The sequence below is a fragment of the Eptatretus burgeri genome, chromosome 3 (assembly GCF_056783735.1).
Source record: "Eptatretus burgeri isolate ZD-2024b chromosome 3, Ebu_testis_v1, whole genome shotgun sequence".
NCBI lineage: Eukaryota > Metazoa > Chordata > Myxini > Myxiniformes > Myxinidae > Eptatretus > Eptatretus burgeri.
In genome coordinates this window covers 49,712,242-49,730,843 of record NC_140963.1, presented here as the reverse complement: position 1 = coordinate 49,730,843, position 18,602 = coordinate 49,712,242, and the positions used below count along the sequence as shown (strand labels likewise).

Sequence of the window (18,602 nt, the reverse complement as noted above, 5' to 3'; positions counted from 1 at the left end):
TAATTGTGAGAGTGAGCTTGAGAGAGTGAGAGCATGACAGTGATTGTGAGAGCGATTGTGAGAGAGTGAGAGAGTGAGAGCGTGAGATTGTGAGCGTGAGAGTGACTGTGATTGTGAGTGTGAGTGTGAGAGAGAGTGAGTGTGATTGTGAGAGTGAGTGAGAGAGAGTGATTGTGATTGTGAGAGTGAGAGTGAACGTGATTGTGAGAGTGAGAGTGAACGTGATTGTGAGAGTGAGAGTGAACGTGATTGTGAGAGTGAGAGTGAACGTGATTGTGAGAGTGTGAACGTGATTGTGAGAGTGTGAGCGTGATTGTGATTGTGATTGTGAATGTGAGTGTGAGCGTGATTGTGAATGTGAGTGTGAGCGTGAGAGAGAGTGATTGTGAGATTGAGTGTGATTGTGAGAGTGAGAGTGATTGTGATCGTGAGCGTGATTGTGAGAGCGAGTGTGAGAGTGAGTAAGAGTGAGAGTGATTGAGAGTGAGAGTGAGTGTGAGAGTGAGCATGAGAGTGATTGTAAGAGTGAACGTGAGAGTGATTGTAAGAGTGAACTTGATTGTGAGAGTGAGAGTGTGATTGTGAGTGTGATTGTGAGAGTGAGAATGATTGTGAGCGTGATTGTGAGAGTGAGAGTGAGAGTGAGAGAGATTGTGAGAGTGAGAGTGAACGTGATTGTGAGAGTGATTGTGAGCGTGAGAGTGTGAGATTGAGAGTGAGCGTGATTGTGAGAGTGAGATTGTGATTGTGAGAGTGAGTGAGTGTGATTGTGAGCGTGATTGTGAGCGTGAGAGTGAGAGTGAGCGTGAGCGTGAGAGTGAGATTAATTGTGAGAGTGAGCTTGAGAGAGTGAGAGCATGACAGTGATTGTGAGAGCGATTGTGAGAGAGTGAGAGCGTGAGATTGTGAGCGTGAGAGTGACTGTGATTGTGAGAGTGAGAGTGAGAGTGAGTGTGAGAGTGAGAGTGAGAGTGAGCATGAGAGTGATTGTAAGAGTGAACGTGAGAGTGATTGTGAGAGTGAGAGTGTGATTGTGAGAGTGAACATGATTGTGAGAGTGAATGTGATTGTGAGAGTGAGAGTGAGTGTGAGTGTGATTGTGAGAGTTGGAGTGATTGTGACAGTGAGAGTGAACGTGATTGTGAGAGTGAACGTGATTGTGAGAGTGAGAGAGAGTGAGCGTGATTGAGAGAGTGAGCGTGATTGAGAGAGTGAGCGTGATTGAGAGAGTGAGAGTGAGATTGAGTGTGATTGTGAGAGTGATTGTGAACGTGATTGTGAGAGTGAACGTGAGAGTGATTGTGAGTGTGAGCATGATTGTGAGAGTGAGCGTGAGCATGAGAGTGATTGTGAGAGTGAGTGAGCGTGAGTGTGAGCATGAGAGTGATTGTGAGTGTGAGCCTGAGAGTGATAGTGATAGTGATCGTGATAGTGAGCATGATTGTGAGTGTGAGCGTGAGAGAGTGCGAGTGATTGTGAGAGTGATTGTGAGAGAGTGTGAGTGTGAGAGTGACTGTGATTGTGAGAGTGATTATGAGAGTGAGTGTGAGCGTGATTGTGTGAGCGTGATTGTGAGAGTGAGATTGTGAGAGTGAGATTGTGAGAGTGAGATTGTGAGAGTGAGAGTGATTGTGATCATGAGCGTGATTGTGAGAGCGAGTGTGAGAGTGAGTAAGAGTGAGAGTGATTGAGAGCGAGAGAGTGTGAGAGTGAGCATGAGAGTGATTGTAAGAGTGAATGTGAGAGTGATTGTAAGAGTGAACGTGATTGTGAGAGTGAGTGTGATTGTGAGTGTGATTGTGAGAGTGAGAATGATTGTGAGCGTGATTGTGAGCGTGAGAGTGAACGTGATTGTGAGAGTGAGAGTGAGAGAGATTGTGAGAGTGAGAGTGAACGTGATTGTGAGAGTGATTGTGAGCGTGAGAGTGTGAGATTGAGAGTGAGCGTGATTGTGAGAGTGAGATTGTGATTGTGAGAGTGAGTGAGTGTGATTGTGAGCGTGATTGTGAGCGTGAGAGTGAGAGTGAGCGTGAGCGTGAGAGTGAGATTGATTGTGAGAGTGAGCTTGAGAGAGTGAGAGCATGACAGTGATTGTGAGAGCGATTGTGAGAGAGTGAGAGCATGAGATTGTGAGCGTGAGAGTGACTGTGATTGTGAGAGTGAGAGTGAGAGTGATTGTGAGTGTGAGTGTGAGAGAGAGTGAGTGTGATTGTGAGAGTGAGAGAGAGTGAGAGTGAACGTGATTGTGAGAGTGTGAACGTGATTGTGAGAGTGTGAACATGATTGTGAGAGTGTGAGCGTGATTGTGATTGTGAGAGTGTGAGTGTGAGCGTGATTGTGATTATGAGAGTGTGAGTGTGAGCGTGATTGTGAGACTGATTGTGAGTGTGAGTGTGAGCGTAAGAGAGAGTGATTGTGAGATTGAGTGTGATTGTGAGAGAGAGTGATTGTGAGAGTGAGTGTGAGCGTGATTGTGAGAGTGAGATTGTGAGAGTGATATTGTGAGAGTGAGAGTGATTGTGATCGTGAGCGTGATTGTGAGAGCGAGTGTGAGAGTGAGTAAGAGTGAGAGTGATTGAGAGTGAGAGTGAGTGTGAGAGTGAGCATGAGAGTGATTGTAAGAGTGAACGTGAGAGTGATTGTAAGAGTGAACGTGATTGTGAGAGTGAGAGTGTGATTGTGAGAGTGATTGTGAGAGTGAACATGATTGTGAGCGTGAGAGTGAACGTGATTGTGATTGTGAGAGTGAGAGTGAGAGAGATTGTGAGAGTGAGAGTGAATGTGATTGTGAGAGTGATTGTGAGCGTGAGAGTGTGAGATTGAGAGTGAGCGTGATTGTGAGAGTGAGATTGTGAGAGTGAGTGAGTGTGAGTGTGAGTGTGAGTGTGAGCGTGAGCGTGAGAGTGAGAGTGAGAGTGAGCGTGAGAGTGAGATCAATTGTGAGAGTGAGCTTGAGAGAGTGAGAGCATGACAGTGATTGTGAGAGAGTGAGAGCGTGAGATTGTGAGCGTGAGAGTGACTGTGATTGTGAGAGTGAGAGTGATTGTAATTGTGAGAGTGAATGTGATTGTGAGAGCGAGAGTGAGCGAGAGTGTGAGCGTGATTGTGATTGTGAGAGTAAATGTGATTGTGAGAGAGTGAGCATGAGATTGTGAGTGACTGTGATTGGGAGTGTGAGCGTGAGAGTGAGAGTGAGAGTGTTTGTGAGAGTGAGTGTGAGTGTGAGCATGAGTGATTGAGAGTGAACATGATTGTGAGAGTGAGAGTGAGATTGAGCTTGATTGTGAGCGTGAGTGTGAGAGTGAGCGTGATTGTGAGATTGAGTGTGATTGTGAGAGAGAGTGATTGTGAGAGTGAGTGTGAGCGTGATTGTGAGAGTGAGATTGTGAGAGTGAGATTGTGAGAGTGAGAGTGATTGTGATCGTGAGCGTGATTGTGAGAGCGAGTGTGAGAGTGAGTAAGAGTGAGAGTGATTGAGAGTGAGAGTGAGTGTGAGAGTGAGCATGAGAGTGATTGTAAGAGTGAACGTGAGAGTGATTGTAAGAGTGAACTTGATTGTGAGAGTGAGAGTGTGATTGTGAGAGTGAGAATGATTGTGAGCGTGATTGTGAGCGTGAGAGTGAACGTGATTGTGAGAGTGAGAGTGAGAGTGAGAGTGAGAGAGATTGTGAGAGTGAGAGTGAACGTGATTGTGAGAGTGATTGTGAGCGTGAGAGTGTGAGATTGAGAGTGAGCGTGATTGTGAGAGTGAGATTGTGATTGTGAGAGTGAGATTGTGATTGTGAGAGTGAGTGAGTGTGATTGTGAGCGTGATTGTGAGCGTGAGAGTGAGAGTGAGCGTGAGAGTGAGATTGATTGTGAGAGTGAGCTTGAGAGAGTGAGAGCATGACAGTGATTGTGAGAGCGATTGTGAGAGAGTGAGAGCGTGAGATTGTGAGCGTGAGAGTGACTGTGATTGTGAGAGTGAGAGTGAGAGTGAGTGTGAGAGTGAGAGTGAGCATGAGAGTGATTGTAAGAGTGAACGTGATTGTGATTGTGAGAGTGAGTGAGAGTGTGATTGTGAGTGTGATTGTGAGAGTGACCATGATTGTGAGAGTGAATGTGATTGTGAGAGTGAGTGTGAGTGTGATTGTGAGAGTTAGAGTGATTGTGACAGTGAGAGTGAACGTGATTGTGAGAGTGAGAGAGAGTGAGCGTGATTGAGAGAGTGAGCGTGATTGAGAGAGTGAGAGTGAGATTGAGTGTGATTGTGAGAGTGATTGTGAACGTGATTGTGAGAGTGAACGTGAGAGTGATTGTGAGTGTGAGCATGATTGTGAGAGTGAGCGTGAGCATGAGAGTGATTGTGAGAGTGAGTGAGCGTGAGTGTGAGCATGAGTGATTGTGAGTGTGAGCCTGAGAGTGAGAGTGATAGTGATAGTGATCGTGATAGTGAGCATGATTGTGAGTGTGAGCGTGAGAGAGTGCGAGTGATTGTGAGAGAGTGTGAGTGTGAGTGACTGTGATTGTGAGAGTGATTCTGAGAGTGAGAGTGAACGTGATTGTGAGAGTGTGAGCGTGAGTGATTGTGAGTGAGAGTGTGAGCGTGATTGTGAGAGAGTGTGAGTGAGAGTGAGTGAGGGTGATTGTGATTTTGAGTGTGAGACAGAGAGTGATCGTGAGAGTGAGCATGATTGTGAGAGTGAGTGAGCGTGAGCCTGAGAGTGATCGTGAGTGTGAGCGTGATTGTGAGAGTGAGTGAGCGTGAGCCTGAGAGTGATCGTGAGTGTGAGCGTAATTGTGATTGTGAGCGTGAGTGCGATTGTGTGAGAGTGACTGTGACTGTGAGAGTGATTGTGAGAGTGAGCGTGAGCGTGAGCGTGAGAGTGAGAGTGAGAGTGAGAGTGAGAGTGAGAGTGAGAGTGAGAGTGAGAGTGAGAGTGAGAGTGCCCAAATGGAGGGGCTGGGGAGTGATTAAGGAATCCAAGTTGGAGGACGGGAGTCTTTTTTTCTTCTTTAGAGTGATGACATTTCCGTGTGTGTGTAAACTATCCTCGTGTCCCTTAACACAGGTTCCTCAATCACCAAGCATTAAAATCAATTTGACTGATAGTGTGGTCTACTTTGAGGCACCGTGTGTTTCGGTTTGATTCTCAGGCTGACTCCCAACTGTCATCCTGGTCCTTCATAAGCAGTGTTGTCTGTTGCATCAATGAGTCAGCCATCCTTTGGAGTGGACATTAAGCTGGCATTCTTATCCGCTCACATTACCTTGTGAAGGTAAAATAAATTCCAAGGTACTTTTCATAAAAGTGGGCCATTTGTGCCAATTTCCTGATCAAATTCTAAATTCCACCTCTGGTTGAGGGCTATTTCAGTCGCACCTTGCCATGGAGTGGTGATCTGTGCAGGGATAAATTATCAGCTATAAAAACATGGTCAGAGTTACTTTGACACCCCCAGGAGGGGTAATGGAGCAACAACACAACAAATGACGACAACGCGTGTAAAAACACAACTTTATAACTCTTTCAAGATGAGACATTCAATTTAATGGTTCACAAGTGTTGGCAACCTTTCAAAATATCAAATATACAAACTGGTCCAAAAATATCTCACCAACAAATATTTTGATATAGACCTCTCAGTGGCTTCAAAACATTTTCGGAAACCTTGGACATCGTGCTCTGTTATCATCCTTGAAGGTTACTCTTCACTCCGTGGCATGTAATTTACGTTCTTAAATGTCGACACATTCTGTTTGTAGAGTGGATTCAGGCTCTGCATATCAAAAATAATAAAATAATGATGTGATGTATGCAAGGCTGGAAAAAAACTACAAGGTCAAAAGAAATCATGAATGATATTTTCAAGTGAGGAAAATGCCCAAGTGAGCATACGCACCGATTCCCAGTGTGCACGAGAACACTCTTCGGTAAAGTTGGCATACTCGCGTCGGTCATGTGTGCACACAAGTATCTTCCAAATGAGGAGCAGTGCTAAGCCGATGAGGAGGATTCCACCCACTACACTGAGGACAACCAAGAGGATGTTCGGTCCCTCAGGGCATTCTGAAGAGGCAATGAAGGCTATTACCATTTGATGAATACAAATTTTCTTGCTTTTCATTTTAACCACAATGATTCGACTGCAGAGAAGATGCTTCTCAAGAAGGTCATTTCGTACAAGGATGGGTTCCACTTTCAAAAGTGATATGGTTACTTCACCTGGCTCTTTAAGTGCAGCCATAGTGGCAGATCCAAAAGCATCTTCCTTGTAAGTAAATCGCATCACACAACCATTTTCATATTTGTATGCACACATGTGTACCATATCAGTGGCGGGTTCCTCTGTAAGACATGAAAGCACCAGGTAATAATAATAATAATAATAATAATAATAATAATAATAATAAACCAATGTCACCCGCAGGGTGACCCATATCTTGCCAAAAGGTGACCACGTGTGACTTCTTTAAGGTCACACTGAGGTGAACAGAGCTGCTATCCACCAGGAGCGACTCCTTGAGGAATATCTGCCTACGAGAGATTCCGATGAGAATCGTTCTTCAGAGTAACCATGAAAAATATGTTTGCCTCATAACGTCACCAAATGACATCATAATGTCTCAAGCTTGACATATCCAGAAAGCACTCATCGAGGTGTTCAATTTGAGGTACTACACGATATGGTTCCTAAAACTTGAAAATTTGACCTTGGGGCCAAATATGTTTGACCTTAGGCGTTAACCATGAAGGTCAAGGCCAATCGCCACCAAAAATTAATCAGCTGAGCGCCAGACCATGAACTATATTCCCATGAAGTTTGAAGACGATCCGATCAAAATTACTCAAAAAATAAGGGTTTCGTCGACTCCCCTGATTTGCGACAAAGTGACCTTGACCTTTGACCTCGACCTTCAAAATTTTATGCGCTGAAAGGGACCTCTATAGGCCTCTGATATGCGAAGTTACAAAAATTTCCAATGATAACTGTGCTCTGCAGAATTTTTTTATACGTGATTACAGACAAACCCCCCCCCAAAAAAATAAAATAATATAAAAAAACATCCGAGCTGACTTACATATCTTGCAAAAACTTCGTTTTGGCAAGATAATAATAATAATAATAATAATACAAAAAAAAGAGCAATGAGAGATTACAGACCCTCACCAGGACTGCTTTTGTTTGGTGCATTTTGTGTCGTGTTTGTGTACTAGTGTGTTACGTAAATAACAGACATAATTAGAACTGCCACGTTATAACTGCTGGCAGTGATGACCAGGTACCAAGACTTCCCACTTTGATGCAACCCTGCTTTGATCGGACACGTGACCCTGCCCCATGACGTTTTTTGTATTATTAATCATAATTCAATTGAATTGAGAATGGGATGAAAATAAATTCAAGTCAAATCAAATGGAAGACCAAATAGGTACAGTCCTGCATTGCAGGTCATCAGAAGGAACCCAAACAAGCAAAAGGCAAAGGTGAAGTTATCAGGATGAACCTGGATATGATTCACATTTCATCTACTACTACTCTACCCTCAAACCCATACAGGCACAGCCAAGTGAGCCTTATTACAAAAAGAAAAAGAAAAAAAAATTCTGGTTGCCATACCATGTATCTGATCAAGTTGAAAGTTAAAACATGTATTAGCATCACTACGAGATCATAAATATGAAGTTTCACGTCGATTGATTAAACTGTTCCAGGGAAGACATTATTTAATATTTTTCTTCAATTCAATATGGCTGCCAAACCATGTAACCTATCAATTATTCCTTCACAAACACGTATCCCCATTGCTTGGGGAATACTTGTGTGAAGTTTCCCCTCGATTTGTCCAACCGTTCTGGAGAAGGAGATTTTTTTTATAGGTTTTATGGTAAATCCAATGTGGCGGCCAAACCATGCAACCAATGACATCATGTATGTGAACCTTTTGCTCCTCATGGACAGGCGGTCATATATGTAAAGTTCCACCTCAATCTGTTCAACCACTTCAGAGAAATAGATTTTTGAAGGTTAAAAAAAAAACAATATGGCTGCCGAATCACGTGACCGATGATGTCATGAAATGTTTTTATGTGGACCATTTTATCCATAGATGACCGTCAAAAATTTTCATACTGATCGGATGTGGCGTTCTACATATGCAATTATGATGTCATACCGAGGACACCTATGATGTCATTAAAAAAAATCACACATTCCCCAGGAGGAGTACTTGCGATGTGCCAAGTTTCAATTTTTTCCTTGGTGCGGTTTCAGAGATACAGATGTCCAAAGTTTTTTCTGTTTTTCCAATATGGCTGCCACACCACGTGACCTTTGATGTCATAATTATCATTAAAACATTTTATATGAGTCGTTAAAAATTTCAAATGATGAAAATTTTGGTTCAATCCGACAAGTGGATGTGGAGAAAAACACGAAAGTTCTGTGCGGACAAACAAACAGACAAACAGACCCAAATGCAATACCCTCTCCGAATCATTTGGCTAGGGTAATAATAATCATACTGCTAATAATCTAAATATAATGGAGAAAGTGTATGTATGTATGTATATATGTATGTATGTATATATGTATACATGCATGTATGTATGTATATATGTATACATATATGTATGTATACATGTGTGTATGTATACATGTATGTATGTTTGTATGTATACATGTATGTTTGTATGTATTGTTACGGCTGTGGAAATTCGCAAACCACCATCCAGGTCCCGTAGGTGAGGTATCTCTTAAGTACATGTGTAGTTAGCCCCAAACGCATTGTTTAGAGGGAATAAATGTGATTCATTCGGGCTGCTACGCTTTGAGTCAGTGTTTTTTCTTTCTCTATCTTTTATTTCAAATAAAAACCAACGAGGACGCTCGGTGGGCTTTTCGCGCCATTCTTCTCCGCACTTAGTGTGAGGGGAGAGAAGCGAGGGGAGGGCAGCTGGCGCCCGATTGGTAGATGCGCGGTGTGACGCGGCCAGGGAGGAGGAACGCCCATCTTCGAGACCTTTCTCGAAGCGCCTCGAAGGGGGGTGGAGCAAAGAACGGGGCTGAGCAACAGGGCGGAGCTCCGGGATATAAAATTCGGAGACGGGCGAAGCAGTTGTGTGGATGCTCTTGCATGGTGGATATTCTTGCTTCGTGGTTGCTCTCGCTCTCGTCTTCCGGCTCGCTCGTCCTGGTGGCCGCTGGCCTGGTCTTTTGTGGGGCAGTTGCAAGACCCCGCTGGCGGGAAGGAGTGTCCGCTATTCCCCTCTCCCGACTTCGGGCATCCACGTTTCCCCCCCACCCCCATCCGCGCTGGGATAGCGCCGAACACTCGGTCCGTGGCGTCGAGCGGCCAACACGTGCAGGCGCGAGGCACGCAGGAGAGGACTCGCCTACCACGCCAGGGCAAGGAGTCTGTTCCAGGCGGGACCACGTCGACGGACGTAGGAGAGGGACTCGATGGCCCAAAAGGGAAGTCACCATTTCTTTTCGGGGTTTTTTTTGTCTGGAACTTGTGGCGCCGTGTCTTGTGAAGTAAAACTGTACAAGTGTTGCCGTGTGTTGGTCTTCGTCGGTTGTGGCTCTGCGTCGTCGTTGCTCTATTGTTTTTCTTCTTAAATTGATATATGTGCATTTCTGATCCTGTTTGGCTGTATATGTGTGCTCTCCTTGTGTCGTGTGAATAAAGTGCTTGTGTGAACTTGTTCCCCGTTTCGCTGCATCCTTCCCTTTGTTGAATCTGCATCTTGCTTCACGTAAAGGGTTCGTAGTGGGCTTAATACGCCCGATAAGTAATCGGAACCGTCGAGGCCGATGATAACACCGCTCGGTTATCCCGATAGTACGGAACGGACCGCTTAAGCGGCCCGTGTACGGAGTCGACCTGCGGCGAGGTGCGATCGCCCGGTTTACCATCCGCGTGGGTACTTAGGTAGGTCGAGTTTGGTGAACAACCCTATCCCACGCAGGTGGCCGATTGGCACGATCGTGGTGAGGCCGAAAGGCCCACCCCTGACTCGCTCCCGGCGTTAGTCCGCAAGGGTCACGACGGAATTGTCCGTCCGGTGGGCAACGTGCTGCGATTCGAGTCACGTGGCCGATCGCACGCCGGCGGGCGCGAATTCGCAGCAGTATGTATGTATGTATATATGTATACATGTATGTATGTATATATGTATACATGTATGTATGTATACATGTATGTATGTATATATGTATACATGTATGTATGTATACATGTATGTATGTATATGTATATATATATATATATATATATATATATATATATATATATATATATATATATACATGTATAAATGGTATGTATTGCCACGCTTTACCCATTGGTTGGACAGCTGACCTTATGTCACCCACAATTGTAACCTGAAATACTTAACCTAAAGTGCCCAGAGGACCCAAAAGATCCCCCCCAACCCCCTGAGGACTCAAAACACCCAAACGACCCTGAGGACCTAAAAGACCCCAAAGACCGAAAGACCCCAGAAACCCTCAAAAGAAAGCAAAGCAGCCAAAAAGTACTCAAATTTCCCAAAAACACCTCGAAGACCTCAAAGTCCCAAAAGACCCAAAACACTCTGAAGACCCCAAAATTCCCAAAACACCCCAAAGACCCCAAAAACTCAGAAGACCCAGAACACCCCAAAGTCCCAAAAAACCCAAAAGAACCAGAGGACCCAAAAGACCCTGAAGACCTGAAAGACCCAAAAGATCCTTAAATACCCAAAAGACCTGAAGACCCAAAAATGCCCCAAAGACCTAGAAGACTGAAAAGACCGAAAATACCCCAAAGAGCAAAAAGACCCCAAAGATCCACAAGACACAAAGGCCCTGAGGACCCAAAAGACGCTGAGGAACTAAAACACCCAAAAGACCCCGAGTACCAAAAAGACCCTGAGGACCCTGAAGACGGAAAATACTCAAAGGACCCAGAGGACATAAAAGACTCTGGGGACCCTGAACACACAAAAGATTCAGAGGACCCAAAACTCCTCGAAGATCCAAAACACCCAGGGGATACAAAAGATCCCGAGAACACAAGACACAACAGGACTGTCATGGACCCATGGAGATTCTGCATCATGTAAAATGTAACTTCAGGTCCCTAACCCCCACCCCTCCCCCCCAATCCCTGAAAAGCCTCAAACTCCTCGATCCCAACTCTGTCCCCTCTCTGCCCTCCCTCCCCCAAGCCAATTCTGCCATCCCTCCCCCCTTCGTCTTCAAGTCCTCAACTGCCGCAAACCCCAACTATAAATCCCCCTTTCAACCTTAAGTCCTCAATACCCACCTCCCCCCCCACTTTGCAACATCTCAATCTCCCTCTTCCATCTCCATCCACCCTCACCCCCAACTCTCTGTTCTCCCCTCCCCATTTCTTCCTGTTCTTAACAACATTACACAAATATACACAGGGAACTTTGACACATGAAAAGGCTATTTGGCCTTTCGTACCTGCGTTGTTCCTGTTCTTATTTTTTAAGAACAATGTTAAAAGTAGATAAAGATGGAACGTTAAACTTACAATCACTTCCCCCTTTCTTCCCTCATTCTTACCATAATTCATGGACCGGTGTTTGTGTTTATTTGTTTTGTCACACTATGACTCCTGCAGTTGTGGGCCGATTCCATCCAGACTAGCTACGTAGGATCAGCAGGACCCCAAATAGTACATAGGGGTGTTTTTATCTTTGCCAGTGATTTGGGGGGGGGGCTGTCTACACAGAGCTGTTAGCTGCCTATACACCACCCAGATTGCATGCTTGCGTGAAGATCACCCATCGGGCAGGTACTCTACCAGTGTCGATAATTGCCTGTAGCATTCTGCTATCCCAGCAAACCATGACAACACTTTCAGTGATAGTCTTGATTATCATTCAGTTCAGCTAAATCATCGACAATATCATAAGGAGTTGTGGAATATCAAGATTTGTCAGGTCATCACAGAGGTACACACACACACTCACCTCTTAACTGTCCAGCCTCAGGTCTCTCATCATGTCTCTCACCTGCTTTGCAGCTGTCGAGGAACTCAGGTAGAGTTTGAAACAGCAAAGGCCTTACCTTATGCCGCCTTTCATGATTGCTTTATGCAGTTTTCTTTGGTAGAAGAGCATGGAAGGAGTCGATATTGTTACAGCTGTGGAAATTCGCAATACACCATAAAGGGTCCTCAGGTGAGATATATCGATAAGTTCATGTGTAGTTAGCCCACACCTGTTGTTTAGAGGGAATATGTGTGATTCATCCGGGCTGCGACGCTTTGAGTTAGCCATTCTTCTTTCTCTATTGTTATTTTGGACCATTAGGCCGCTAACAACTCAAACACCACCACCTTTGCCTCTTTACCTCCACAACTCCATCGCGCAAACATCGCTTCACCGGCATTATCAAAAGACGCCCGCCAACCACCAAACCACCACAGGAAACCCCCCACCACCTTCGCCTTTCTCCTTCCACAACCATCGACCCCACCACCAGTCAACACCGAACGTCGTACTGTTCGAAGCCGTTCGGTGATTGCTACCCAACGCGGCAAGCCGCGAGTGCAATGGATGCCTTTTCGGGAGAGAAATTCGGATCAGGAAGGCTTCACGCCCCTTTTCCTCCGTCCAATGGGCGAGCGTCGGGCGGTGTGGCCCCGCCTCCAATCGTGATGAATGCGAATTCCTCTCAGGAAGGAATTCAGATCAAAAGAGGCTCACGCCCCTTTTTGCCACACCAATGGCTGAACAGAGGGTGGCGTGGCCCCGCCTCCAATCGCGTTTTGATCCTAAAATCTGCATACAGGCTCCTCCTCCGGTCTATAAAAGACGCGAGTCTGTGTGGAACTGGGAGCAGTGGTGTGGGGGTCGCTTTTCTTGTCGTTGGTGTCGTCTCGTCGCTGGTCGCTGGGCTCGTCTCGTCGTTGGTGTCGTCTCGTCGCTGGAATCGAGCCACCTTCGCTTTCATAAGTGACCAAGCCAGCCAGCCATTCCCCTCGCTCGACCCTGAGCATCAACAATTCCCTCCCCCCCCCCATCTGCGCTGAGATAGTGCCGGTGGCCCCGTTTATTCCCCACCCTAACCGTGATGCCGACCAAACCATGCTTGCGCGGAGCACGCCGGAGAGGGCTCACCGACCACGCCAGGGGCACGGAGTCGGGGCGCAGCTGCGCAGATATTGCGGCTTGCCCGCCATCGCGTCACGAGGACGTGGGTAAGACCTTTTCGGTCTCGTGGACCTGGCCGCTCCTCCAGGTGCCGCGCACTTTTGTTCCACGGGCCCCGTCTACCTCCCTGCCTATGGGGAGGTCTTCCCTGTTTATTTTGAATGAATGATGTGGCGCCGAGTCCTGACAAGTATAATTGTTTAAGTGTTGTAAATAATTATAGTCGGTAGTAGTGCTTTTGCTTTTGTTGCACATTGCATTACTGCCTTACGTGCGTGTGTTGTATGTGTGAAATAAAGTGCTTGCTTGTTGAACTGTTTCCTGTTTCGTTGCGTCCTTTCCTTCGGTTGAGAGTTCCATCTTGCATCACGTAAGGGATTGATAGTGGGTTGAAACACCCGATAAGTAATCTGAACCGTCGAGATCGACGATAACTCCACTCGGTTATCCCTACAGCACGGAACGAGCCGCTTTAGCGGTTCGTGTCCGAAGTCGACCTGCGGTGAGGTACGATCGCCCGGTCGACTACTCGCGCAGGTACTTAGGAAGGTCGAATTTGGTGAACAACCCTATCCTGCGCGGGTGGGCAATTGGCACGATCGTGGTGAGGTTAAACCCCCACCCGTGACTGGCTCCTGGCGGTAGTTCCCGGAGGGTCACGACTGAATTGTCCGTTCCGGTGGGCGACGCGTCGCGATTCGAGTTATGTGGCCGATCGCATGCCGGACGGGCCGAAATTCGTCACAATATATATACAAAACGAAGGGTTTTTCCAGATTCATGTCGATGGCCAAAAAGGCATTTTAGCACATGCTTTTGCTGATGTGTAAGTATAATTGATAATCATAATCATTCATGTACAATACTCTTGACAGAGCATCAGTGCTGCCGAAGCAGTGACTGGGCAAAGGTTAGGTGAAGCCATGAGGATTAATAGTTGCTCGTTGGGGGGGGGGGGGGTTTACCATTGGATGGTTTACCGTTGCCTTTCCAGCAGTTGGTCAGGGTATGAATTGTAATTTGTTGAGGGTGCCAGCGATAGCTCGCCTGCACTTCGCGAAAGACACTGTGGGATCTTTGACATTTACCAACTAATGCGAGCAGATAAGACGCCCAGTTTAACGTCCATCCGAGCAACGGCATACACATTGATGCCTTGCTCCGCCTGTGAAACACCAGGACAGCAGTTCAAAAAGAAAAAATTGGATGCAAGTATTCACTCGAGGAAGTTAAACATCTCACAAAGGCTTTCCAAAAACAGTAGGCCATTGTGCTGATATACCCTGACCAAATTCCTGCCCGAATGTACACCGTCTCGGTCATGCTAGCGGGTAGATGATGCAACCAGCATATTGAATCCCCCGATTAAATCACATTCAAAATATGCATTCGCTCAATCACTTTCTAAGGGAGTTCAATTTGAAGCCAACATGATGACGTCCGAAAGCTTATAATCTCAATCTTTGGGATAACTTGCTTCGGTATTGCCCTGACACATTGTAAGAAGATAATGCCGAGCACAATACACTCACCAATAGAATCCACAGGCTGAATTCGGTCCTTGCAATATCTCGAGCAAAGTGATTGATTGGAAAACCTCCCGGTATGGAAGAGTTGGCACTCAACGCAGTCCCTGCAAAGCATTGTGAAGTGTTTTCAAAGTTTTGCATCAATTGGATTGCAATGGGAACATTTCAAGGTAATACTAATTCGACGTGCCCCGTACCCCCTTGCCATTTTGTTGCTGCGTTGCAAACATTAATGGCACTTAGCATTCTATCCAAATCCATAACAGAAAGCAGATAAAGCTTTTATCACATCTGCCAATAATTATTAAGCGGAAACAACGTTGCTTGCAAATGTGAACCAGGCGGGAAGCGTAGGTTCCACAAGCTAAATGCCTTAGTATTGTCTAACCAAACACCTTTATTAGAGTGGTTGTCAAACAATGAATGACAGGTTTGGCCAAGTGCTCTTGCATTTAAACCAGCCAATCAGGTCCTTGCTGATTGGCTGGTTGGAAACAATGTAGGCCCATGAATGGGTAATAATCACTATTGTTTCTTGTTCTTCTTCTTCCTTCGTGAGTAGCACACGGCTGCGAGAAGGATCATTAGCCGAGGGCATGGCTGTGCCGCTGATGCAACACCCTCTGTCGGCGAGAGCATGAATTTGTAATTTGTTTTGGGTGCCAGGGATAACTTGCCCCTCATCTGCACGAAAGACACCGTGGGATCTTGAACGTCCACCAACTAATGCTGACGGATGGGGCATGCCGTTGAACGTTCGTCCGAAGAACAGCACAAACACAAGGATGACAGTTGGTAGCTGAGCCGAGATTCGAACCCAGGCTAGACGGCTCAGAGGCAAGTGTGCATACGTCGATGCCATCCTTCCAGTCCTATCCATATTGCTTATCTTGAAGCACATCTCTTTACCTGCTTTCCTCAGTGTAATTAAATGTTCTATTCCACGACACCTCACAGGTTTGTATGAACAATACAAACTAGTTTGATGTTGCCTTTTTCACACATTTTCCCCAAGACATTGCTATAGATCCCAATTAAACAAGTCTGCAAAGACAGACACTTATAGCCACAGCCGCTCAAGGTCATTAGTGCTCTTCACGAAACGCGAGGCTATGTGACTGTTGGTGGAGTGGAAAATGCTCAGCCTATGAGATGTGCATCATATATGACTTGCCTGAACAGATCCCTCAAAAACAACTTCCTCAATGTGAATTGCTTTTGACGTCTTTTGTGCAAAGATTGTTTCTTGTGCTGTTTGTGTAACGTGTAGCAAATCGAGCAGAGGAGCTCATAATTGCGGAGAAATCTTTCAAAATTGGAGATATCATTGAGTCTTGATGGCTGAAAACCAAATAGTATAACACCCAAAAGGGTTGGAATGTGTAAGTCCAAATTACTGGAGATTTTGCACCGAATACTCTCAAATTATTTGAAGTTTTTTGGTAAGTGGTTTAGGAACCGATAAAACGCTTAGAGAAAAATAGAGGCCATTTGATTCATCACAACCGATGAAAAGAAATCCCATTATTGTAATATTCAGCCTTTAACTACTGTGCGGCACAAATTTGTTTCCCATTACGGAGATTTCCTTGCAAAAGCATTGTGCGTCACTAACCACGCAAGCACCTGCATGCTGGTAGTAACACGAACAACCAAATGGTTTCAATATCGGGGAAAATATTATCATGCAAATCAGCACTCGGACTACGGTGCGTGTGCGTGTGCGTGTGCGTGTGTCCCAATTGGCACACAGCATGTCATGCTTTGAGTCTGCCCACAGATGGATCAAAGGAGTGGCAAAGATGGGGCTTCATAACAGCCCAGTGCCATGTAAGCACCATGGTCATTGTGTTTATGTTGATTGGGTTTCATAAGCTTGTTAGGAGCGTTCACCGATGTAACCCCAACCCTCCAGAAAACGACGGCCTGACTAAAATTTGTACGACATAAGCTGTAATGGGACACACATTTGTGTGACACACAGGAGAAATAACAGCGAAGGGGCGATATGCAAATAAAGTCTCAAATGAGAACAGAGAGCAGAGGGAGCAATATTGAAGAATATATGGCAGAAAATGCAGAGACCACAATTCCTGCTCGCGATATGAAAGCAACAGACCTTGTGTTTCGGCCTAATCATTGGAGTTTACCACTTTAAAGCTTCAATGAAGCGCCAACAAAATATGGAGTGGCAACGCATGGTTAACAAAATATGGGGGCAGGATTAGAGTTATTCAAGAATGGCCAAGTTGATTATTTTGAAAAAATAAATAAACAAGAAAAAGAGCAATCAGAGATTGCAGACCATCGCCAGGATTCCTTTTGAGTGGTGTATTTTTTATAGGTTTTTGGGTAAATCCCAATATGGCTTCCACAAGGGTACAAAAGATCATGGTTTTGTATTGGGAACGATCTGAGATGGTGGGTGAACAGCTGTCTTGAAGACCTGACGGAAAGAATGAGATTGAAGAGAATGTGCAAGTTGGTTACACAGGCAGGAATGAAGAGGAACAAATGAGTGGTAGTGAGTAGCGATCCTGGATTTAGGAAGTTTCACCAGAAGGGGGTTAATGGTGAACCGTGTGTTCCCTGCAGAAAACTGGGGAGAGGGGGACAGAGCACATAAAGAGCAGAGGCTGCAAGACCAGGCAAGGAGATAGTAGTCGACAGAGAGACCACCGATCTGTTTGCCATGGCGGAGTGATCGACCCAAAGACTCAGTCAGTTTCATCGTGGGAGATTCCAAAAATCTTAAAGTCCTTGGTTTCCACGGCATCAACTTGAGTAAGATGTGAGGCACAGGAGCCAGGCTGGAGGGGAGAGCTGTACTCCATCAAGCTGTGGATGGAAGCCTTTGAAATGTGGTTTGCAAAAGAAAGGTAACGGCTGATAGTGAGACCTAGGAGTTTAAATGACCGAACTTCTTCAAAATGAGAGTTAAGAAAGTGGATAGAAATGTTTGCCAGATGGTGCTTTCAGAGAAAGAAAGTGAGGGTGTGAGATTTGTCAGGATTGAAAGACAAATTCCAAGTGTTTGAGCAGCTTCTGATTTTTTTTTCAAGGTCTGAAGAGAGGGAAGAGGCTGCAGCCAGCTTGTCTGAAGGATGAGGGATGTCACGGCAAAGGATGGAGTCATCAAATAGATAATGAGAATTTTACAGAGATTCAGAGAGATCATTGATGAAGATCAGGAATAGGACTGGGCCTAGAACACTGCCTTGGGGGCACTCCAGCCTTGACAGGGAGAGGAGATGAAAGGATTCCATTGAGAGCCACATGATGGCTACGAGAGTGGTGGAAGTCAGGAAGCCATGTGGGGAGTTGGCCTTGGATGCCATGAGCAGAGAGTTTGAAGAGTAAGGCAAGATTCCAGACTGCATCAAAAGCATGATATATGTCCAGAGAGATGTCCCTGATCTCATGTCTGACATTGAGGGTTCCATCCATTGTTGGGTGAGTACAAGTAGCATGTCCAAGGTGGAGTGAACTTGTGTGAAACCAAATTGGTGATCTGAGATGAGGTTGTTTGAGAAAAGGATTAATTTCATGTCAACTGTGATGATGAAGACCTTGCTGATGATTGGAAGTAAGCTGATAGGTTTGTAGTTGAGGGGATCAGTTTTTGCACCTTTTTATGTCATGTGGGGATGTTGGTAGATTTACAAGCAGATGGAAGATGACCTAGTGCAAATGACAAGGTAAAAATGGCAGAGAGAGGATGTGAAAGAGCAGCAGAGCAAGATTTTAGGACGTGTGAGCTGATGCCATCTGGTCCAGTGGCAGAGTGAGAGTCGAGGGCTGAAAGAACCTTCTCTATCTTTTCAGGTGCAAAAGACGCAGAGTCCAGGAGCATTTGGGTATGACAGGGAATGATAGGTACTGATAGTGGTGGATTGGGGACAAGATTTGGAAGCAAACA

The 18,602-nt window shown here is 45.6% G+C and overlaps 2 protein-coding genes across 2 annotated transcripts in view; one reads left to right on the top strand and one right to left on the bottom strand.

Annotated features, from left to right (window-relative positions):
- Positions 1–18,602, top strand: part of MARCHF7 (membrane associated ring-CH-type finger 7) — a 287,445-nt gene that overhangs the window by 77,143 nt on the left and 191,700 nt on the right. The gene's annotated exons all lie outside the window — the stretch shown is intronic.
- LOC147029843 (integrin beta-5-like) overlaps positions 5,485–18,602 on the bottom strand; it is an 86,021-nt gene continuing 72,903 nt past the window's right edge. Inside the window, exons 12-15 of the mRNA XM_085873214.1 lie at positions 14,687–14,787; positions 6,207–6,329; positions 5,884–6,050; positions 5,485–5,760 (exon numbers count right to left, since the gene is read on the bottom strand). Of these exons, the coding sequence (XP_085729340.1) occupies positions 5,686–5,760; positions 5,884–6,050; positions 6,207–6,329; positions 14,687–14,787 (466 nt within the window). The 3' untranslated portion in view covers positions 5,485–5,685. The remainder of the gene's footprint in view (positions 5,761–5,883; positions 6,051–6,206; positions 6,330–14,686; positions 14,788–18,602) is intronic.